The following is a 22957-nucleotide window of genomic DNA, read 5'->3' as shown; positions in this document are numbered from 1 at the left end:
AAGATGGAAAATAAGACGTTGCAAGATGGAAATTGCAGCACTGCTTCGGTGGCAGTCATGAGCAACATCAGTGGTCGTTCCTGGTGTACCGGAACCAAAACCACCGGGGTCCTGGAAACCTTTTACAACTTCCTGGGTCAGCGTGAGGGTCGGAACAGAAAAAGTCCTTTTAAGACTTTGCTGGAACAAAAAGGCAAACCTCCAAAGCAACAACCCCTCGCCTCGTGGGCTCCCCACCACAGAGCCCGACCCGACATCGCTCGGACCGGTTGTGACGTAGCGCACGAGTGGCTTGTCCCTTGCACTCAGCGAACGGGAGCGCAAGAACCGGCGGGAACAAATCAACGCCAGGCGACAGGCAAGCAAGATTTGATCGGACTTCTGAAAACGTGCCGTCGATTTCAGCGACATTATCCGTCAATTTGACGTCATTGGGTTGGAGCGCTTTTATTTCACTCCACAGGCTAATCCAGTTCAAAGCACGTCACTGCAGACGCGAAACGCTTTTTTACACGGATCGGCCCAAAACTGTTTTCCTGAACGCACCGAGCATTTGTAGACAAGTGGAAAAACCTCACTCCATAACATTGGACATTACTTCATAAAAACAGTCATTATGGAATTTACCAGAATTTGTCCCAACGCTGTTGCAGTCTGACGTCTCATTTCTGCCATCTTAAGCATCTCAAATTTGAACTTTGGCAGTTTTTGTCTAGTGGGAAAAAAATTCTGCCCAAGTCAACGGTGGGTACACACAAAAAAAAAAAAAAAAATGCTGGAAAAATGTTTCAAAGCTTGTTTGTTCTCGGGTGAAATAAAAAGGCAAAATACCAAAGAGCAAAACTTGTTTGGAATAATTTATTTGACTTGAAATAAAAAGGCAAAATACCAAAGAGCAAAACTTGTTTGGAATAATTTATTTGACTTGAGCTTTTTCTATGAGCGAGAGGGGGAAAAAAAAAAAAAAAAAAATCTAAGTGGGGGAGAAAAATGTTTGTCGAACGGGCTCCCCCGAACGCCGTCACGCGCTCATGTCGGCCATCTTGTCGGGTCGCAGCGCGGGTCCTTGCGTCTTGGCGTCTCTCAGTACGGCGAGCGCGGCGCCCGAGAAGGTCTTGAGGACGCCGAGCGTCTCCCGCTGCAAGCTCAGCGACTGCCTGACGAACTCCTGCTGGCTCTCCACCAGCGCCCGCAACGACTGCGCCAAAGTCTCCAGCGAGCGCGACACCGACGCCAGCAGCTGACGACTGGCGCGCTGCTGGCGCACGCTGTGACACGCCAACTGGGCCAACACGTCGGGCCCCGGACCGCCGGCGGCGCCGGACGGCAGCGGGTCGGGTCGCGCCGAGCCGCCGTCCGGCCCCGGCGAGCGCGGGCGGCGGTCGGACGAGCGCGAGGATGCCGCCGGCCGCGAGGAGTCGTCGTCGGCGGCGGGAGGAAGAAGCGAGGGGGAGGACGAGGAGGAGAAGGCGGGGAAGGCGGAGCTCGAGTGCGGCGGCGGCGAAGCGGGCGACGAGTCGGCGTCGCCCTCTTTGGAGGCGTTGCGGTTCTGGCGCGAGTACGTGTGGACCAGCTTGGGCGGCGCGAAGGACGACTGGACGGAGAAGGTGGAGTTGTCGTCGCAGTCCATGGAAGGTTCTGGGCAACAAGACGACACTGAAGTGACCCCTCTGGCCCGGAAATTAAAACAAAATTCACAGATTTCAAAGACACGCGATATTGCCAGTGGGCAGCACGGTGGGACAGATGTTAAGCGTTCTTAGGGCCCGGGTTCAAATCCGGGCCTCGCCTGAGTGGACGTGCCCGTGTGGGGTGGCTTTTCTCCGGGTGGGCACTCCACTCCCCCCCAGCAGCAAAATATCGGCAGCACGGAAGCACCCGGAACTCTTACCGACGACGTCGTCGTCGTCGTCCGATGAGCGGAAGGCGTCTCCTGCGAGAGGCGAGAGAAAAGCCATCAGGGACACGCCCGTCGTAGCCCGAAAGGTGCGGCGGGCGCTCACCGCTCAGCTCCTTGTCGGGCGACGACAGCGGAGAAAAGTCGAGGGACAGCCCCCCGGGGAGCGACAGCGGGCCGTTGTTGGCGTCCACGTAGGCGTAGCAGCGGCTGGCGTCGTCGCTTCCCGGAGCGCACGACTTGGCGTCCTCGTCTTCGCCGTCCACGTCGCTGACGACGTCTGCGAGAAGAGCGGGCGCAGCTTTAAGGGCGGGACGCCGACGGACGGCTCGCGTTCGCTCCTTTCCGTCCGCCGCCCTTAAAACGTCGGCTACGGCTAAGCCGGCTCGCGTGAACCTCCTCAATTGACCTGCCGCGCTCTCGCGTGGAAAAAAAAAAATACAAAATCTTCAACTAAGAATACAAGCGTTGCGTTTTCAACAAGGGAACGCATCGTTTCTTTTCAGTGATTTGAAGACGTGTCAAAAATAGCAAAAACAAAAAGCGTGCGTGCGGTTACGTGTACGCGTCTTTTTTTTTTTTTTTTAAACCACAAAGCCCGTCGGCGTCGGCTGTCAACTTGAATTCAAATGCAAGTTTGACTTCGTTCACATTTGTAACGTCAACGACATATTTTCAAATCATAGCCAATATCTGTAAAGTAATAGCCAAGTTACACATGAACAAACTGCATTTGACGTTAATACACATCTGTTTGTAAGTACGAGTTGTGACTCCCAAAAAAAAAAGTGTAATGAATTCGTGATGAAACTCATTTTTGATGGCAAAACAATATTTGTCCCAAATAGCTGAAAGGAGTGTTAATGAGTGATGCTTCCCATAACCGTCCAATAGCCAAAGTTTTGCTGGTCAAGACGTCTGGACCGTTTCACTATCGTGTTCGCACGCATACACTCACTTGTTTTTCGCATACAAGTGTTGTGTTTCACTATCTCGTGTTCACATGCATACCAAAGACGAAGATTGCTGTGGGATGTCTCGACCGTTACGTTTCTCGGAGCCTGAAGGACGCACTCGGGTGTCAACGGTAAATCGGGAAACAATCGTTGCGGCGCCAGGTGGGACGGGTAGGCCGCCCGTCCTTTCTCTCGCACGCGACTGTCAACGTGTAATAAGAGAGAGACGCAGAGTACACACACGGAGAGTCTGCCGCGGGTTTCGTACGGACGCCCGGCTGGTGGACAAAGCGCACCTCTACCCGGGTGACGACGGCTCTCCACCTTCTCGGCGTAGGCAAGGGGCTCGTACGATTGATTTCGCGCAACGTCAACTGGGTTTTGACAACTTGCATTTGGTCGAAATAAACATGCCAGTTATTGAGGCGAAACAGCATTTGGGAACGTCGGTCTTTTGTCTCCTGAGCGCCGACCAGCACCCAGCATCCTTTCAATAAACCAATTGCAAATTGACACAAAGTATGTTGCCAAAAAATTCCAATTCAATCCAAAAGTGTATACAAAGACCAACAAACGGAAAATCTGCTTGTCCTTTTGGCGCCGGATCCAAATATCCACAGCACCAAAACCCCAAAAGATGTTTTTCTACTTTATGACGACGGCGCGGGCGGGCACGGACGCATTCGACTTCTCGACACTCGGCCCATCGCGGGCCGGGGCTCCGAGCGCGGCAGACGCGGCGCGCGGCGGGGAGCCGACATTTATTTCAACAAAGTGAAGAAGGCATTTTGGCATGTTTGGCACCGGCGCCTTCGTTCTCGCTTCTCGCCGCTCCCTTCTTTGGGCTCGCCCCACCGTCGCCATTGAAATCTGCGAGCGAGGCGTTTACATTTGGGCTGTTCCGGCAAAAGCCGACGGTCGGACCAGACGTGACGGCGACGCCCGTTTTTGAGATGGAAGTGGCATTTGGAAGCTTTTGCGTCAAGTCTTGGCCGCCGTTCGCAACTCCTCCCCCGTGCGTTCATTTTGACGGCGCCCGTCGCGACCCTTCCGGGAGAAGCGGGAACGTCGGCGACCCCTCCGGGAAGGACGTTCTCACCTCCCGTCGGACTCATCAGCAGGATCCCGTGGACCATCTTCTCCACCGAGTCCAGAGACTTCCTCTTCCTCCTCCCCGCCGAGCCGTTGGGAGCTCGCAGGAGAGCCAGTCGGCGCTTGCCGTCGCATTTGAGGTCGGCCCACTTCTTCATGATCTGACGTACCTGCGACAACAAACGGGTTCGGAGGTGACGGACGGCCAGGCGGCGAGCGGAGGTCGCGGCGCGGCGACACACACACGGACGCGAAGGAGGACGCTTTCTTCAGCCCGACGGCGTCGCCCAAAGTTATTTACCTTGAAAAAAGAAATAACTAAAAGTGAAAAATCAAACGTGGCCCTTTCCCGGCGGCAACCTTTTCACGTTCACGCGCGTACGATGACGCCGCCCCGGCCCGGACGCGGCCTTCACCTCTCGGCGGTTCTCTCCGAGGGCGTTGATCTGCTCCGTGATCTCGGCCCACTTTTGTTTCTTGGCTTCCGCCGACACGCCGTGATTAAACTTCCCTGAAGGGCGACAGAAGGACAGGACGACGAGCGCTCATTTGTCCGTGATGTTCACACGTGCATCATCATTTTTGATTCATCATGACGTGCGGACTCACTGAGGAGGATGTATCGGTTCCTCCTGACTTCCTGCAGCAGCATCTTGATCTCCGAGAAGGAGAACCTGGGCCTGGAGCCCAGCCCCCTGGCCCCGCCCACCTTGAAGTCCTCGTCCTCGTCCTGCCAGGAGCTCGCCGCGGCCCGCTCGCTCATCTCCGCCCCGTAAGCCGCCGGCCGCTCCTCCTCCCAGGCGACCCGGCCCGGCCCGTCCGATTCGCTTTCCGTCCCGGTCCGAGGAGACTGCGGCGCAAAAAGGGCGCCGACTCGTCAAGCGCGTGAAGCCGCCGCAAATGACAACCGTTTGACACCTCACAAACTTCATATCGATCAAATTGTGGAATTGTACCGAGATCACCGGCGACAAACATCATTGGAGTCTTTGGAATTCATTTGACTTGGCTCGGTCTTCCAAGTCCGACGCGATCCGAAGGCCCAGTGTCTGTTGCGATTGTTCATTTGAGTGGACGTTCGCTGTCTTCGTGGGGCAGTTTGGTTGGTTCGCATGCGACGCAAACGTGAACGCAAAGCGCCCCCCGCTGGCCAGGAGGCGAACCGATTCGGAAAATCGGCCAAATCCAGGGAGCGACGACAGTGACTGTATTGCAAAACCGCCATCTTTTAACGTAAAAACTAACATTAAACTGAGTGACCGACTGAGGAAGGTGGCTAAGATTTCCTGCACCAGGTGTCAAAATCTCTCTCTGCCAGTCCGTCATGGAAGAAATGTGACATTTCATTTTACAATTCGCAAAACGACAGAAAGGCCACTAAAGGAACCAACCGGAAAATGTTGCGTCATCAATCATGCTTCATTCCCCCCGTGTACAGTATTTCTATTTTGGAAAGGATGCCCATTGTTTGCTAAACAATGAGCGAGTCGATGACCGATCACGTGCTGCGCCTCGGCCAATCATCGTCGGCCTCGCCGAGCTCCGGTCGGTTAGCGGCTGCAAAGCGCCAAACGTGCCATTCTCCGAGCCGCTGATCCACACAAGCTAGCTTCAAGAAGCTTCTACGAGCCACGGAAACGACAATCGTGCATTCAACGGCACGAGCGTCGGAACCGAGTCCGAGGCGCCGCGCACAGGTAGCCGCATGCTAACGTGCTAGCCGCTCAGTTATTGTGTCGTGCGAATGTGTGACGACATGTAAGGAAAGAAAAGTACAAAGACGAATGGAAATGAAATGTTTACCGAGAAAATGGCGACGTCCTCGGCCTTGCTCGCCTCCGATCTGGAAAATTCGCCTCGGGGAGGAAGAAAGCTACTGCGCACGCGCAACGAATCGCTGCCCGCATGCGCAAAGGCGACAAAGTCGGCGAGCGGGCGCAATCGTGCCGGCGCAGTCCAAAAATTCAGCGCGCGCAAAATCTGGCCCAGTCCGGTGGCGTCGCGCAGCGCGAGGATGGATTTTGTTTCTTTTGGGACACTTTTTTTTTTTTCTCCCACAGTCCCCTCCGGCCGGCTTTTGGTTTGCCCATTTTACAATGATATTGTCATCAAATTTGTCCCTCAAGATTCCGGATGTTGCAGGGGTCCCCTGGTTGACATCGGGGACAGCCCCCCCCCCCCCCGATGTCCTTTGAGGGATGCTGGAAAGGCGTCGGCGTGGTTTTCGGTCTCCCGGCCGGCCTACTCGTGCTTTGTTGACTCGGAGAAGGCGTTTGACCGTGGGCGGTGCTTCGGGAGTACGGGATACCGAACCCCCTGATACGGACCGGTGTCAGAGTTTGGCCCGTATCGTCGCACTCGTTTCCGGTGAGGGTCGGACTGCGCCGAGGTTGCCCTTTGCCAACGATTGTGTTCAAAACCTTTCTGGAGAGAATCTCACGACTGCCTCGGGACCCCCCGCCCCACCGGATGAAGCGGCTGGGGAGAGGGAGGTCCGGGCGGCCCCACCAAAGCCGCTGCCCCCTCGACCCGACCCTAAGCGGGGGGAAGACGACGCGGTGGGTATTCGTTGACTCCATCGTGCTGAGCTGCTCGTTCGCATCTGATGTGATTTATTTGGACTCGCGTCAACAGTTTGTCACTTGTCATACAATCATACACAATTTCATAGATGGATCTTTTGATACGTGCATACTATTGACCACTGGATCAGTACAAGTGGACTATCATCCATTTGTATCGCGTTGACTATTGATCGCACGATCACGAAATGAAGACGTGCACCCAAAAGAGTCGGGATTTGAATTTTGAAAATTTGGGGAATCGGACAAGAAATGATTTTGTCAACATGAACATTTTGGAATCTCAAACGGCAACAAGGTGAAAAATGATATCATTGGGGGGATAAAAACGTGCACTTGTGGGAAATGTTGGCAGTCAGACAATCGGCACATGCTGAAGGTGGAACATTTTGAGAAAGGCGGAAGTCGTGACGAGGATCAGAATTAAAAAAAACAATCGGGAAAATGGAAGTTCCGCATCCACGCGGCACCCGCCAAACGCAGACTCGTCGTCCAAGTGTCAGAGAACGGCGACCAATACGCGCCAAACGGTCCCGAGACGGGTGGGACGCGCGAGCGCACGCGACGCCACCGACGGACCTCGGCGCTACTGAGGCAGACGCACGCCAGCGCCCTTCCGGGGGTGGCCCCCGGTCTACTTGTCGGAACCTTCCGCCGCCTCTTCGTCCTCGTCGTCTTTTGCGCCGATCAGCCGCTGACGAGCGAAGTCTTCAAAGATGATGTCGTCGTCGTCGCCGCTGCGGGGCGCAAAAGCCAAAGAAAAAGTGCGGAGGTCAGCGACGACATGGAAGTGGACCCGGTCTAGAACGGGTACAAGCTTTCCACGACGTTGACACACTCTGATTTCTCTCTCTCTCTCTCTCTCTTAGAAGGAATCGTTCCTAGAAACAGAAACACCGCACCGCTTACTTGGCGTCAAACTGGATCAGGTTGGTGTCGCTCGGCACTTCATCAGCACCTGCGAGACACATCGAGCGTCCATTAGCGGGACCTGCTAAGCTAACGCTAACGGCAGTCAACGCTCACTTTCTCGGCCGTGGAGCGACTCTTCCGAAGGTTTGGGGTGCATCAGCGTGAAGGGAAGTTCCAGCGACACGTCACTAGGAGACAAATCAAGCAAGTGATGCAGTCAGGCCAACGTGTACTCGCCTGTTCCCCAATTTTTAATTTTTTTTTATTTTATTGGGGGGGGGGGCGCCTCTCCTCCGTCCCCGGCCGACACCCTTCGTGATGTTGCCGTTCCAATTTCACCCTTCTTGCAATTTGTCAACCTTTGCAAAAGCCAAAATTCCCGTTTTGTTCCGGGCGCTTGCTTTTCTGGCTGCGCGTCCGTCGTTAACGTTAGCGGCTCATTCGACCAGTCATCAGAACCGTATAAAAGAGACGCATCGAGAAAAAAGAAAGCAATTCTTATTTAGCAATTTTCGGACGAGGACCGTGAGCTCGTTTGGAAGTCTCAAGACGAAAAGTTTGACAAATTTGCTCCGAGCTGCACAGTTGACACGCTCTCTGCATTAATCATTCCAACTGCTTGCCGGAGGCGTCTCGAATGGGAATAACGCCACAAACATGCGACCGTTCACGAACGCGAATGAAGGCGGGGAGCCGCAGGCGCAGAACGGCAGCCGGCCGCTCGGTTCGGGGCCGCCCCCCGACGAGTGGACCGAAAATGTCTTCCGTTGCCGTTGAGTGCCTCTCATGCAAGTCTCATGCATGATTATTATTGCGATTGATGGTCATCGTTGGCGGCAGGTGGCGCTCAATAGCTGTATTTGCGTGCGATAGGTCGAAGGGTCGCCGCTTACCTGGGGGCCAAGTCTCCCAGGAGCCTGCGGACGACAAAGAAAACGATGAGTACGTACGGGCGGGCGGGCGGCGGCGTAATCCCTCGCGACCGACCCGCCTCGAGACACCAGCAGCTTGACTTTGACTTTGTACGACACCACGATGCCCAACATCTCCTTGTCGGCGCCGCGGCGCAACCTGAACACAACGGCGACAGCCGTCGTCACCGTCGGCCCGAGCGTCCTCGCGCCGGCGCGGCGACTGACTCACTGCGTGCTGGAGGCCAAGTTCGTGTCTTCGTGCTTCAACTTCCCGTCGAGCGCCAGGCCTCGCTTCTCTCGATTGTCGGACAGAAACGGCGTCAGCGTGAAGACTTTGCAGAAAGTCGAACTGGAAGCCACCACGTCACTGCGGAGGCAAACGAGTCGTCGTCGTCGTCGTCGTCAAGATGCCCTCTTTGCAGTCAAAGGGCCGCAAAGACAAAAATGCAAATCCAAATTCGGAATCTGCTGCTGCACTAAAGCGGAGCCTCGTCTGACCGCTTGACCTTTTTCCACATGAAAAGTGGACGGGTTTTGTCCCCCGCGTGGGGGCGGGGGCTCCGGACGGATCCGGTTTCCCCATGGGACTCACTCAGACTCCTGGCTGGCCACCGGACACTTGTACTGCGCCGTGTTGAAAAGGCAGATGTCGGCGTACTGGCGCACTGCAGAAGAGAGTGCGACGGGTCGGTGAGGCGGAGGAAAAACGCGGCGGCCCGACGGTCCGGTACCTGACACCTTGATCTTCTTCACCATCTTGTTGGTGTTGTTGGTGACGTGAACGTTGACGCTGATGGGTTCGCCGTGGTAGTAAACCTGAAAGAGGCCACAGGCGGCACGGACGTCTTCCCTTGCGGGTGGTGCTCCCCCGGAGGCTCACCTGCTTGTCCAGAGACGCCTCCAGGTGCAGAGGTTTGTCCGACATCAGGAAGTGCCTGGTGGTCTCAGCGCTGGGCTGGGGCCCGGGTTTCTCGGGAGCGAACTGAACCTTCCGGATCACCAGACGAACGGAGTTCCTGGGATGGCGTTGAGGCGTTTCAACCAGACGGAAAGCGTATCGATCGCGGGCTCCAGGAAAGGTTTGGGCCACTAATGCACTTCCTCGCATTCATAATGCATGTTGTGGAAGCCTTTTACCTTTTGTGGATCTTTTCGTCGGCGTTGTCCGCACAAAACACTTTGATTTCAAAGTCCACGCCGCAGGCCTGAAGACATCATTCGGAGTTTTTAGGGGCAGCCGGGAAACGCCGAAGACCTTGCCTGACAGTTCCGGCAAAGTCACCGCGCTCGGTCGCTCCGGTTCGACGGCACCTCGGCAGACGACCGGCAAGGTTCAGAACAATGTTTTGCAGATCAAGAGAGCTTCTCTTTACCTGAAAAAAATATTGGTCTGAACACATTCAATCTAAAGTTTAAAACCGAGGAAGACGCGAACGTGAATGTAGGACTGGCGTCCCCATCAACCCGCTCCAGGTCAATACTGCGGTACTCCATCTGTGCTACTCCAAGCGTGAAATACAAATTCATTTTGTCGCAAATACAGTACTCACTTCTAGCCTCGACTACTCTTTCCCGTAACTTGACAGCTCTGCGCATCCCCTTTGTTCTTAAAAATGGGAACTAGCGCACGTTCTTTGGTCCCTGTGGCCAGAAAAAGAAAAAAAAAAAAAAAAAAAATTTCGAAAAGCATTTTTGCGAATGAATGGGCGTGCTGACACGGCTCGTCTCAGCAACCCCGTCCGCGGACGGCATCGCTCGGCTCGACTCGGCTACGCGTTCCAGGCGGGTGTTTGGACTACGAGCCTTGGGTATACACGTCCAGACACGCAATTTGTATCGTGAGCACGCGGGCGGCGGCGGCGGGCACCTTTCCGGTGTCCTCGGGGCCCGGCTGCAGCGTGACGGAACACGGCAGGTTAAGCGGGATCTGGAAAATAGAAAAAAGAAATGCAAATAAAACGCGCAAAGGCCGCCGGCACACAAATTTGTACTTTGTACTAATCGTCCGCAGAGTAGGGGTGGGCGTGCTACGGCCTGCGGGCCACCTCCAGCCCGTAGACCATTTCAACCCGGCCCACCAAAGACCGGTACAAAATCATATCAAACCTTGACCGCATTCGTTTGACCTCGGAACGCGCCGACTTGACTTTGGCTGTTCCGCTTTCACTCTGCCAACAACTCCGAATGAATCCTTCTTCAACCACTTTTTCACTGAAGTCCGAAGGTGGAATTTGTGAAGAAGCCATTGCAGTTTCAGAGGAAGGCGACGTCAGCCGCCGTCTAACCCTTTTAGCAAGCTCACGGCCGGTCAACTCGTTGAAAAGCTTTTGCTGGCAAACCGCCATCCGAGATTCGGTCACACGAGACCCCGATTGATCTCCAGTCCGTTCGAGCGAGCGCGCCAATAAGGTTGAACGCCGAGGCCCACCTGGAAGGTGAAGGGGTAGGCGTGCTCTCCCAGTTTCTTCAGCAGACGGTCCTGCAAACGAGTCACGTCGCTCTTTTCCTCGACGAGAGGAGGGAACGCCTGCACGCCGGCCGCAAACAAATCCTTGCGAAAGGTCAAGCCCAGCACGTCCAAATCTTCTCGGCCGTATCGGAAGGCGCAGTTGAGGGTCACAAACACTGCGGGAAGCAAGCAAGGAAACTCGTCCTCATCCGCAAACGCCAACAATCACCAGCTGGGCTTTGCCGTCCCGACCTTTTCTCTCCTTCAGGTAGTCGGGATCAATCAGGACCACGCCATCTGATTGGGAAGTGGGGCGGGGGGGGTGGGGGCGATCAAAGCGGATGCGGCTTCATTCACGTCGCCACTCGCAAAAGTCAAAAAAGTTCCGAGTTGCCCTCACCGACGGGCTCCACTCGCTCCACGTGGTCCACGAAGTCTCGCTTGCCCAGATAGACGATGAGCTGAGGGGACCACAACGTTCAAACGTTCAGTCCGGCCGACCGGTCGCCAGCCAAATCCTAACCCGACTCACCTTGCCGTTGGGACTTGCTTTTTTAAAAACTCTGAAAATTAGACAAGTATTGACAATTAGGACAGACAAAAGAGAGATAAAAAAAAAAAAAAAGTCTCCCCTGAAAGGATTCAAATATTTCTGAAATGCCACCAATCTGCTCCGGCGTAGGCCGCCAAAAACTCCAAAGAACGAAAGCCAGACTTTCTGCTTCACTTCAATGGTCTGTCTCTCTGATGCGGCCGGCGTGGCCACCAGGGGGCGGTAGACCAGAGACACGCCTCCTTCCCCAGGCGAGCTCCGGAACTTGTTACTTGCGGCGTGTCGGATTGCGAAGGCGGCCGCGACATGAAGGCGCTGCATGTAAGACCTTTCCATTGAAAATATGTCAAAGGTCGTTCTGCTCATCTTCGGAAATACCCAGGATGTCCTTTCTCAAACGATCCAAGTTTTTTTTTTTTCATGCTTTCTCCCGCTGGGGCTTTGCGCCGATCGAGTCGAAGGCGGACGCGTCACGCGAGTGGCTCGCGCCGTTCACCCGTCGCGCGCATTTTTGCCGACCGGGACCTCAGTACCAAGTTTTTTGTTCTTTTCTGGAAAGTGCGTGAAAGCTCGTTTTGCCAAATCGTCCTCGGAACTGTTCTGCGTCCCAAACGCTCGGCGAGCTCCCCCCGAATAAATCGAAGCCATTTTTGCTCAACTGGTCCAAGTGGGCGTCGACTTGACTCATCGGTTAAAAGTCGACGTCACGCCATCGGCTCGCTTTGCCAACTCGGATGGACAACGATTCGAAAATGCGAGACTTAAAGCGTTTTCAACGGGTTTTTTGCGGGAAAAAGGGGCAGCTCGGGACGTGCTCCCGGTTTTGGAGTCTTGACGAAAAGTCTGGCGGGGGGCACCCGAGCGACCTCCGCTTGGGACTTTTTTTCCCCACTCGCGCCCTCCTTTCCACTTCCTGTCTGTTGTGACATCACACGCCGGCCCCTCCCCTTCCTCAAGCTACGTACTTTTTCCGTCTCGCCGATGACTTTTGCGCTCGTGGTTCGGATTGTGTTGTCATGGTAACCAGCTGCCACACATCCGACAAAGAAAAAGGATGTCAACGCCCAGTTGGACAAAATATTCAAGATGGAATTATGCTACTTCCTGTCATTAGAGTTCATGGGGGGGGGGGATTTGCGACCGGTCAGACGTCATCATCATCATCATCATCAGACAAAGACGTACCTGGTTCCTTTATCTGCCATCCTGACGCCAGCGAGGACGACGGAGCGGACCGACCGATAAAGATGAAGAGGAGGAAGAGGAGGATCCCGTCACCGTGGAAACTGAAGGGAGGAAGTGTTCTCTGCGGTCACATGATGAGAGGAGAGGCCACTCAAAGCCTCCCCCCCCGGATCTCGAGTCGAGCGGCTTTATTGAGCCAAGCGAGCGTCTCGGTCTTTCGGACTCTCCGAAAAGTTGCGGGACGGCCACGCGGCAGACGAAATCCGCGTAGGAACGAGCGCATATTTTTTGGGGGGGGAATATTTTCATGCTGCGTATGCAGGGATTTCACGTCCACTCGGGGTCCCCGTTCTCACATTGTACACTGTCGTATCTGTGACGCGGCAGACGAAATCCGCGTAGGAACGAGCGCATATTTTTTGGGGGGGAATATTTTCATGCTGCGTATGCAGGGATTTCACGTCCACTCGGGGTCCCCGTTCTCACATTGTACACTGTCGTATCTGTGACGCGGCAGACGAAATCCGCGTAGGAACGAGCGCATATTTTTTGGGGGGGGAATATTTTCATGCTGCGTATGCAGGGATTTCACGTCCACTCGGGGTCCCCGTTCTCACATTGTACACTGTCGTATCTGTGAGGTCTGCCTGGCCTGTAAGTCAGCAAACTAGCTTTAGCTTTAGCCCCCGAGACGCGTTCGGTCGAGGCCGTCGGCGGATCGATCGGCCGACATGCGCCGGTGTCGATTGGGCGTTTTGTTTTTTTTTCTCTCCCCCCACTTTCAAAAGCACCGGGGGCCGTTTCGATCCTCCCTCTATCCTAACCGCCCGTTACGCATGCAAAATGCTTTTAACAGCCGGCGGTAGGCGCAATTCAATGAGCTTCACTTTACCACCGGAGTGCGGTTCCGGAACGGAAGCCACACAACACGTTCTTCTATCTATCGAGCGCGAAAAGAAACCCAGAACCCGGGACAGCGTCTCCCATTTACGGCCTTTACGTTTACCGTTCTGCGGGAAAGGGTCCAATTTTGGGACGAATCGCCAATAGAAGTACGTCAAAGTGCAGGAATTGACCGTATTTGGCCCAAAGTAAACATCGTGCGTGGTTTTGTTTGGCTTTGTTGAGTCCAAAGTCTTTTCTGTTTATTACTCCTCACGTTATATAACAAATCTTAAAAAGGACGAGAACATGACAAGAGACTAACATTTGCTCGGTTAAAAAGCTTCATCAGGCGGCTCTCAAATTCCCATCCATCCAAAGCAGCTTATCCTCACGAGGGTCCCTTCAAATGTCACTCCAGAGGACGGCCCGCCCCCTTTTGTCCACACTGGCCACGAACTCGCCGGACGACGACCAGCAGACGGCGCCGACGGACGCGCTGGGGAATCAAGAGCAGACCGAGGGCGCCGACGTCACTTCCCGGCCGAACCTGACACTTCGTCACGTTAGCTTGACCTGAGCTGAACGGCGTTGGCTTTGGTCGCCAACCATCACCTGTGCCCGTCGGCCAGGCGCGTCTCCAGGTCTCCGGTGGCGACGTTCCAAACGTAGACGGCGCCGTCCGCCGAGCCGGCCGCCGCGAAGCAGGCGTCGGGGCTGAGAGGCGGCAAAGGCCACAAAAGCGGCTCAGAGGACGCGAAGCGCGCCGGCGAGTGCGCCGTTCGCTGCTCGAGGCTCACCTGATGGCCACTTTGGTGCTGTCGCTGGCACATTTGAAGCCGTCGGCCCTGCCGCGCAGAACCCGGCCGGGTCGGCCTGGTCAAAATTGTCGGGAGGTGGCGGAATACAAATTCTGCGCGCTTTTCTCTGAACATGCGGTCTTGACATTTTGCCGTCACGTTCTCGCGAATTTGCAAGATTGAAGAGCAGTCGGAACGCGAAAAAAAACAAAATCAATCCAAACGGGATCCCCGTCGTCATTTATCGCTCGGCAACCAAAAAAATCACTGGGAGGATTTGCGGCGCGATCCGACCCGACTGCCACCGAGCGGGCGTGTTCAGGGAGACCGATCGGAATTTACCTGAAGGCGGCGCCGTGTTCGCTCCACCGGCGGACGTCGAGGAGCCGCAGGCCGTCGTCGCGGCAGCAGCTGAGCAGACGCCGGCCGTCGGCGCTGAGGTCCAACGACGTGACTTTGCCGTGGGCGGGCAGGCGGTGGACGCAGCCGGACAGCCTTGGGGGGGGGGGGGGACGATACGCCGTTAGCCGACGACAATCTATTCTGGGTCGAGGTCAAACGGAGACCCGGTTCCAGAAGTCCTACGAGCCAACTTTTGGGGGCTGTTTTGGAAAGTTCGACTTCAAAGCAAGGCTGCCCAATCAGTCCATCGCCACCGCCGAGGCGCTTTTGGCCCGTCGTGTGACCGTGTGCAAAAAAAAAAGGTTTACGTGGAAACGTTGGGCCACGTCACGATTTGCATTTTTCTCAGTTTTACAAGAATGAAACCAACGTTCGGAGGTCGGAGACGTCCCTCGTGACAAAAATGAAAAGAAAAACTCGTCGGGAGCCGTTCGTGGAAAGAATTCAAAAAAAAAAAAGGGTAGAATCCCAATTCCCCCCCCCCCCCCCCCCAAGAGTCCAATCTTTCTTTGGGTCGCTTCGGGTTAGCGGATTGGGGCGCCCGTATTCTGCGGGTTTAAAAAAAAAAAGTCAGTCAGTCCGGTCCGACGGGTACCTGCTGTCCCACAGCCGGATTTGGCGGTCAAAATGTCCGCTGATGGCGATATTTTCCGAGCAGACGACGTCGCTGCAGTAGGACGAGACCTCCGCCGAGCGAACGCCTGAAGAAGCGACGACAAGCCGGCGTCAGCGGATTGGGCCGCGCGCGACGACCGGGCGACGTACGTACAGGCGGCTCTCCGGAGGTCCCACGTCCTGACGGTCCCGTCGGCGCTTCCCGTCACCACCTGGTGGCGACTGAATCGGGCGGCCGTCACCTTCCTGCTGTGGCCCGTCAGGGTCAGCTGGAGCGCGACGCCGCAACACAACACAGCGCCGTGACGGCAACGCGCGTGACGCCGCAAAAAAACACCACGCGGGTTCAATTCTGCTTCCTTTGCTAAAAGGAGACCAGCCCCGATTTTGCAAAGCAAGCAACAAAAACAATTGAGACCGCCATCATCATTTCACATCGAGGAAGCCATCCTGCATGTTCTTGGTTCAGAAATGATTTAATGGCTCGATGACTGCTGGGGATTCTTCAAGGGGGTTCCCCAAGGATCGATCTTAGGGCCCATTTTATTGACCGACTACGTACTTCAGGTAGGTTTATCTATCTAAAGATGAATTATCTATATCATTATGCGCATAATTGACCTTTGCAATAACTTTTTCCAAATTGCGACTCTCGCAGTCTCCCTTTGATGTCGTTCAGAGCCGTCTTCACGGGCTGAACTCGGTTTTCCAAATGATGTACTTTTTTTTTTCCCCCCAAGGGCTCTCAACTCTCGCATCCACCGAGGTGCTCTGGTGTTATCGACAAGCGTCTTCGTCTGGTTCAAGTTTCCTCACGATTGTCCTTGCAAAATTGGGGCGGGGCTTTTGGGCACTTTGGGAACGCAGCGGCTTGCGCTTTTGCGATGGCGTCGACGAGCTTTCTGTCGTACATACGCATACAGACGCGCGGATGTTACCTTGGCAACAGGTCGGTCCAAATGCCACAGCAAGACCGATTTGTCGTACGAGCCCGCCAGAATTCTGTGACCCTGAATGAGTGCAGGTCAAAGGTCACGGGCGCCCGTGGGCGCGCGGGGCTCAAACGGGACGCTACTTACCGTGGGGTCAAACTGGACGCAGGTCAGACCCTCCGTGCTGCCGTCCAGGGTGCTCTGGTGTCTGAGGGCGCCTGAACGCATCAGCAACACGATCAGGCGACGTCGGGCCTTTTCCGATGCCGATCGGAAGCCCAACCGGTTCCCCCCGCGTCACGGTTTGCAGTCGAGGTGAAACGCTCCCTGCGAGCGGCTGCCGTTCAACAGAAGCCGGCGTACCTGCTTGGACGTGCCAGACTTTGACCACCCGGTCGGTTCCGGCGCTGGCCAGCCGGGCGGAGCCGGGGCAGAAAGCTGCCGTGTTGATGCCTTCCTCGTGAGCCTCCTGTCAAACCAAACGGGACCTTTCAAGTTCTACCATCAGAATGGCGCAATATGGCCAACGCCAACGGACTTCCTGTGTATTGTCACCAACGACGACGAGCGCGAGCTTGGCGACGGGGCGCGCGCCCGCCTGGCTTTTCTCCGGCCAGAGTCGAAATTGTCCGGTTTTCGTCTACGTGAGCCCGGCGACCGGCCGGCGGGCAGTTCGGCCGGCCGAAGCGGGCCGGGATGGCCCGTCGCGCCGCCCGAAGCGGGTGGAACCCCTTTCAGCGCGCTTGCGCATCCACCGACCGGCAGACGTCGACTTCCCGTTTGGTGTGAAGAGGCAAAAATTTGGCTTCCGCGTTCAGGGTCGGTTGGGACACAAACGACGTCACGACAGCCGATCGGCTCGGAGAAGGGAGCCAGGCGAGGAAGTTGCTCGGTCGGGAGGCTTCCGGATCGGTACGGAAATATTGAACACGTCTCACGAAAGTCCCCAAAATGGACTCCGAGAATCGGGAAAAACGTTTTTACGACCAGACTTTGAACACCGCAGCAGCTTTAAAACAAACTGGTGGCTGTTCCAGAACATAGAAACTCATTACGATCATATTATTACGTTATGACACACTAAGCTATTAGGGGGGAGGAGGACAAAAAAGGGACAATAGAGGAGAAATTACGCTAGTATCTGGTAGAAAGGTGGAAAAATCTGACATTGGGACGTTTTCAAAATGGACCCCCCCACCCCCCTTCAAGAGATGGAGCGGGCCAGGACCGAACTCTTACCAGGACGTGCAGCGCTCGGCTCGGAACTCTCGCCGACGCGGGGACTCGGACGGCACGCTCCGGGTCCCGGTCCCGGTCTTCGGAAGTGAGCGCGTTTGGGCCCCGCCTCCTCCTGTGGACAGCAGTCAGCCTGGCAAACAAGTCTCACGCTCGACGCCACGCGGTTAGTCGATTCGGAACGAGCCAGAGTCTGACGCTAATGCGCAAGTTTTGCATTTTCAAACCGGGATTCGGCAGAACTAGCAACTTTGTCCACTAGAGGATTCGGAACGTGAACGGAAGCCTCATTCTGCCGTCCAGAGACCTGAGCCGCGTAGCGAGTCCACAGAAGCCGAAATCTCAATCTGGCTTTAAATTGCTGCAAAGGGTTCAAACGCTCAGACCCGGTCCAGACACACAGGCACCACACCGGGTCCGTAGACCTGGTCCGGAGACCTAATCCTAACGCTCACACGCGCTGCATAACATTTGATCTCTCGCCATCGCCGTAACGGCGGTAGCGCTCTGTGACTGACCGGAAGCAGACCGGACCTTTCTGCCCTTCCAAAACAAGCTCACGACTTACTCAAAGAGTTCTCTGAGGGACGCCAGGATCCTCGGAGACCTTTCAGAATCTGGGGCTGATCTAAAAAACAAAGGAAAAGTCTCACTGCGATCTGGCGCCGAAGGTTCCGGACTTTTCACCCAGCCAGGGAGACTTTTTGGCCTTCACCGGACTGCGGTCTGCTTCGGTCTGGCTCACCTGAGGGGGCGGCCTTGACTTTTGTCTGCAAACTTTTTCCTCAGTGATGAACTTTTCGCCTTTGGAAGCGTCAAGCAGCTGCAAAAATAATCACCATAATAATTGAAAAGAATTCAGTCGTCGGTTCAATTATGAATAGTACGGATGACAAAAATGATTTTTTTTTTTCTTTTTTCCCTATCACGGCTGTACATTTCCCGGGGGGGTACCGTCAATATGAGGGAAAGCCTTACAACGGCTCCAGCTCAACGTCGACCTCGAAGGTGGCGGCCGTCTGCAAATCTTTCTGCAGGTTGGCGTCTCGAGCTCTGTGGGGGGGGGGGGGGGGGGGCAGTGTGACGTTCCTTCAATTTCATGCCCACATCAATAATAATAATCACCGATGAGATGAATCTACGGGGATAATAATGGCGGCAGTTGATCAGAGACGTTTTCTTTGCCACCTTCCGTCAGGACCTCGCACGTTCCGACCGGCGGCGTCGGTGCCTCCGATTATGACCCCCCCCCCCCCCCGCCCGACGGGCACACCTGGAGCGTCTGTCGTTGCGCAGGTTGAGGCGGGCGGCCGCCTGCCGTTTGCGGGCGATGACGTCCTCCAGCAGGCGACTCCCTCGCAGGTCCTCCTCGTGGAGACGGCGCTCGGTCCGACTCCGCCGCTCCAGCAGGGCGTCGTAGTCGCTCTTGAGCAGGGCGTTCTCCGAACCCAAACGCTCGGCCCCAAGTCGCAGGCGCCGCCGGGCGTCCCGCGCCGCCGCCGCGTGGCGTTCTTCCTGCAGCAGCCTGGGGAGGGGCGGGGTGGCGGCAGAGTTTTGGAAAAAGTGCCACTAGCGCGGCGGAGTGACTTTGATTTGCGCTCATTTTCTTGCTTTTCAAAAGGGCCCCGTGAGAGCCCACTCAAACCCCGGCGGATATTTGCCGTCAATGGCAGTGAACGTGTTTGGCTCCATGGCTAAATGCTTCCTCACGGTCTGCGAGCGTGCCTCACCTGCCCCGTTGAGCCTCCAAAATGTCCTCTTTGATTTTCACCTCCTGCTGCCTCTCCACCACTTGACAAGCCAACTGCAACGAGAGGGAGGCGCTCGTCAGTTTGTTGCGGTCTGCCCAGTTTCGGCCTCTTCCGAACGCTTGCCATCAACCGACCGCGACACCTTTTGGGCCAGAGCCACAACTTTTAGCTGCTCCTCAACCGACTGCCACGTCGTATACTTGTTTCTTTCGTCCAAAACACTGCTGCTGCCATCCGTTTCCTGAGCGGCGGGAGGCGGGGCACGCCCTCAACCGGTCGCAGGGCACATAGAAACAAAGGCGCGACGGGCCGGCGACCGCTGAGGGGTACGCCCGCCTCTCGCCCCCAGATAGCCGGGACAGGCTCCGTCGGGCGCGCCTGTGATCCGCACGAGGATAAGCGGCATGGGAGTTCAACGGATCAAAACACAAATAGGGGCAAGTTCTGTCTCGGGATAAACTCAATTGTGAATGAGCACAGATATGGCAAAAAAAAAGCCAAAAGAGGGCTCGAGTTGGGGGTGTCGGTTCACCTCTCCGGCGGTCGTCTTCAGCCGCCCGGCGGCGCCGCGTCTTCCGCCTCGGAGGATCGGGTCGGTCTCGCTGTTTCGGTCCAGCAGGCGAGAGTCTGAAAGTCGCCGAGGAGGCGAGGTGAGCGGTGACAGGTTTTGCCGAGAACTCGCACAACCCGTCCGACGCACCCGCTCAAATAGTTGATTGTAATCGGACCGGTAGCCGACCTTTTGACAAATTCAACGCGAGTTTCGTCCGGCGGAGGGACGATACTGCGTAAAATGTCCACAGTCGCCGAAATCAGGAATGAGTCAAAGATTGCAAGCCTGTCGACATCGTTCACGAGTGCCTGCGCCTTTTTTTTTTCCCGCATAAAGTTTAACAAGCGTCATTTGGAATGATGAATAATAAAAGAAAAAAAAAAACATGCCTTGCGCCCGCCTCCTCGAGTGCCTAGACCCGGAACCGCTTCTCGGTAGGTAGACCACGGCGGCAGCTTTGGACAGTGGACAAGGACAACTGATTTTTGTGTTCGAAGGTAGCCGGTCTATGGCGTTTTGCCCTGACCGACAATTAGCATCGAGCGAAAGGGCGTAAGATGTGCTCGATTGGAATACTTGACGCGTACTTTAGACAGTACTTGGCTATTTCCTATTTCTGACGGAAGACTCGCTGCAGCTAAACTTCGAGATCGTTTTACGAAGGGCAAAAAGTCTTACAGGCGCAGACGAGCTCTCGGAAGCTGTGGTGCTGCTCCCGGTCTCGGCGCCGCAGCTGCCGGACGACGTGCGCCTTCCACGGCTCGCTCACAGTCATGGCGGCCCGGGTCGTGTCGGGTCGTGTCGGGTCTCCCGCCCCACTCGCGCCCCACGCTCACATTCGCCGCGGAGTTTGTCGAGTTCCGCTCCGACGTCCTTCGTCTTCCTTAGCTTTGTTTTCCCAGCGGGCCGCCGTCGACGCCCACTTCCGCTTTTGAACCGCATCAAAATCTTCTTCTTCTTTTCCTTTCGGCTTGTCCCGATAGGGGTCGCCAAAGCTCACATTTGCTCAATTCATTCAGCCGTAGAGGAAATCATCTCTTGGTTTCTGTGAAAGATGATTTTCATTTTAGAAATCCAAACTAATAATTTACAGTTCCGAGGTCCGAGGTTCGAGTGGAGTTTTCATGATTGTTGTCCCCTTGCCTGCGTGGCTTTTTGTTTCTATTTTTTTAGAATGCTGGTCACTTCAGACCAATTTTTTTTTTCATTAGAATGGAACTCAATTCTACGTGTTCTGGCCTTCGAAATCGTGCTCGGTTCCCACACGATCGAGCCCCAAATAGATGACTTGACGTTTACAGATTTCCAGAAGTTACATTTGGATCGGTCGTGTGTTACTGACCAGTGACACCATCAAGAGGCGACCGTGTTGCTATAGTCGTCATCAACACGCGACTACTCTGGACGACCTGCACGTCCGTTAAACTTTAAAGCAGATAAAAAAATATATATGTTTAATATATGGATATAAAAAATAGACACTTTTTTTTAAATCGCTAACAAATGAAGGATGGATTTGAGGTATTTTGCGTTGTTCTGAGTTTTTGTTTGGAGAAAAGTGACTTCCCGTTTGCGTTTTATCTCTCCAACTTCCTGTTTGAGCTTTTCTTTCTTTCTCCAACTTCCTGTTTGAGCTGCCACCCAACTGGCGACACTCCGCCAGAGTCCACTCCGGTCCGGAATCGTCTGCAGGTTCGTTTTTACAGCGTTTGCGGCTCCACTTGCACTTGCAAGAATACTTTGAGCGTACAAACGAGCTTGTATCATGTTGAGCAGTCGAATCGTTTGTTTACACCCGCCCGCGGGCGCAGTCCCGCCGAACTATTTTGGGCTAAGATAAGTTGCAGGTCTATTTTGATGGAGGGAAAAGCCAGTGCGTAGTCCATTTTGGGGTGGCAATGAAGGCTGATTTTAGCAATTGATTCATCTTTCGGTAAAGCGTTGGCCTCACCGGACCCGCCCGTGTGTGCGGAGTTTGCATGTTCTCCCGGTGCCTGCGTGGCTTTCCTCCCACATCCCACAAACATTCAACATCCTTTGGAGACTCTAAATTGGCTTGATGTGCCCTGCGATTGGCTGAAGTTCAGGATGTGCCCCGCCTCCTGCGAGCCTTGTGAGGATAAGCGTCTCACAAAACGGATGGCTGTTTGGTCAAGGCAAGCAAAGTTCGCTGGCGTGATCTGGAAAAACGGGCGGCCAGCGCTGATTTTTGTGACGCGGCCTAACGTGTTTCTTTTTGGGCGTTCAGTCGCCACAGCGCAGGAGTCACATGACCACGCCGTCCCCAGAGATCGCCTCGCTGTCTTGGGGCCGCATGACGGTCAAGGGGGTGTCGGCGCCCTACAAAGACTGTAAAGTTTGGCCCGGGGGCAGCCGGGCGTGGGACTGGCGGGAGACGGGCACCCAGGTGGGCGAGGCGGCGGGCGCTGGATCGGGTCCGCAAAGGGGCTGACGGCGTGAATTTGTGGCTCCTCAGCACCGTCCCGGAGTTCAAGTGGCGGACGTGCAGGAGGTTGCGGACGCCGGAGTCGACGTGCTGGTGATCGGGCGAGGCATGGAGACGGCGCTGCGGGTGACTCGCGTCTTGACCTTTTCTCCCGCTCCCAAACCCGAGTCGACGTCGACCTCCGTTAATCCTAGATGCTTTTCCTTTTTTTGTTCGGTCCGTTCAGGTTCCGACCGCCACGGCGGAGTGGCTGACGCGTCGGGGCGTGGAAGTGCGAGCGTTGCAGACGGAGGACGCCGTGGCCGAGTACAACCGGCTGGCCCGGCGCGGCGCCAACGTGGGCGGCCTCTTCCACTCTACGTGCTGAGCGACGTCGCTTTCAAACAAGAAACGTGCTCAATGACAATAAAGAACATTTTGTTTGTTTGCTTTGGACTCGTTTGTTGAAGAAGCCGGACGGCCGGTCGCATCAAGCCCCCTTCAAAAACTGATGACGGTCCGCTCGGTGGCCCCTTTTCAAAAGATCGTGTCCTCCGGTCCTTTTGCGTAACCCCGACCAAATCTCTGGCCTTGTGCACGGAGCGTTCGCTCCCTGCAGAACTCAACCTGCTGGATGGCTCACGTGCAGCGGCCCGACAACGCGCTGTGTAAAACGCCGGATCAGGACGCCAGACGTGACTCACCGGAGCCTGCCGGCGGCCTCTCGGACGTCGCCATCCGCTGACGGTTTGGCCAGCCGGGACTCGGCTCGTGAGGACGGTCGGCTAGGAAACGAGGGCAACGTTGGAGGTTCGGGCGAG

At 55.5% G+C, this 22957-nt stretch overlaps 3 protein-coding genes across 18 annotated transcripts; 1 reads left to right on the top strand and 2 right to left on the bottom strand.

The window, feature by feature from the left end:
* Positions 1-930: 930 nt before the first annotated feature.
* LOC133504573 (uncharacterized) lies at positions 931-5983 on the bottom strand. The gene is made up of 7 exons (XM_061826963.1): positions 5749-5983; positions 4555-4795; positions 4362-4456; positions 3953-4115; positions 2004-2177; positions 1892-1933; positions 931-1638 (listed from the first exon to the last, which is right to left on the bottom strand). Exons 2-7 carry the CDS (start codon positions 4706-4708, stop codon positions 1022-1024), a joined length of 1245 nt encoding a protein of 414 aa, XP_061682947.1. The 5' UTR covers positions 4709-4795; positions 5749-5983; the 3' UTR covers positions 931-1021.
* Positions 5984-6118: 135 nt separating this feature from the next.
* Positions 6119-20962, bottom strand: arrb1 (arrestin, beta 1). 16 transcript variants are annotated; one of them, XR_009796027.1, is made up of 18 exons: positions 20390-20962; positions 19691-19785; positions 19138-19211; positions 18681-18932; positions 18386-18460; positions 18153-18230; positions 17976-18035; positions 17411-17522; positions 16535-16640; positions 16319-16389; positions 16178-16249; positions 15394-15508; positions 15220-15325; positions 14565-14717; positions 14223-14270; positions 14038-14139; positions 13748-13921; positions 12541-12641 (listed from the first exon to the last, which is right to left on the bottom strand). XR_009796027.1 is itself a non-coding variant. In XM_061826960.1 (17 exons), exons 2-17 carry the CDS (start codon positions 12558-12560, stop codon positions 7162-7164), a joined length of 1248 nt encoding a protein of 415 aa, XP_061682944.1. In that variant the 5' UTR covers positions 12561-12641; positions 13748-13887; the 3' UTR covers positions 6119-7161. The 16 variants fall into 16 exon arrangements, 12 of the variants coding, with proteins under 12 accessions (XP_061682944.1, XP_061682941.1, XP_061682937.1 ...); XM_061826960.1 differs by lacking the exons at positions 14038-14139; positions 14223-14270; positions 14565-14717; ... (11 more) ...; positions 19691-19785; positions 20390-20962 and adding exons at positions 6119-7264; positions 7437-7485; positions 7554-7627; ... (10 more) ...; positions 11203-11263; positions 11335-11365 and having other exon boundaries at positions 13748-13887; XM_061826957.1 differs by lacking the exons at positions 13748-13921; positions 14038-14139; positions 14223-14270; ... (12 more) ...; positions 19691-19785; positions 20390-20962 and adding exons at positions 6119-7264; positions 7437-7485; positions 7554-7627; ... (11 more) ...; positions 11335-11365; positions 12321-12382.
* A 149-nt stretch (positions 20963-21111) lies between these two features.
* On the top strand, positions 21112-22584 carry aamdc (adipogenesis associated, Mth938 domain containing). The gene is made up of 4 exons (XM_061826965.1): positions 21112-21403; positions 21960-22118; positions 22188-22283; positions 22384-22584. Exons 1-4 carry the CDS (start codon positions 21215-21217, stop codon positions 22522-22524), a joined length of 585 nt encoding a protein of 194 aa, XP_061682949.1. The 5' UTR covers positions 21112-21214; the 3' UTR covers positions 22525-22584.
* Positions 22585-22957: the final 373 nt, after the last annotated feature.

This window comes from Syngnathoides biaculeatus, chromosome 8 (genome assembly GCF_019802595.1).
Source record: "Syngnathoides biaculeatus isolate LvHL_M chromosome 8, ASM1980259v1, whole genome shotgun sequence".
Classification (NCBI taxonomy): domain Eukaryota; kingdom Metazoa; phylum Chordata; class Actinopteri; order Syngnathiformes; family Syngnathidae; genus Syngnathoides; species Syngnathoides biaculeatus.
This window is presented reverse-complemented; position numbering and strand designations above follow the sequence as displayed.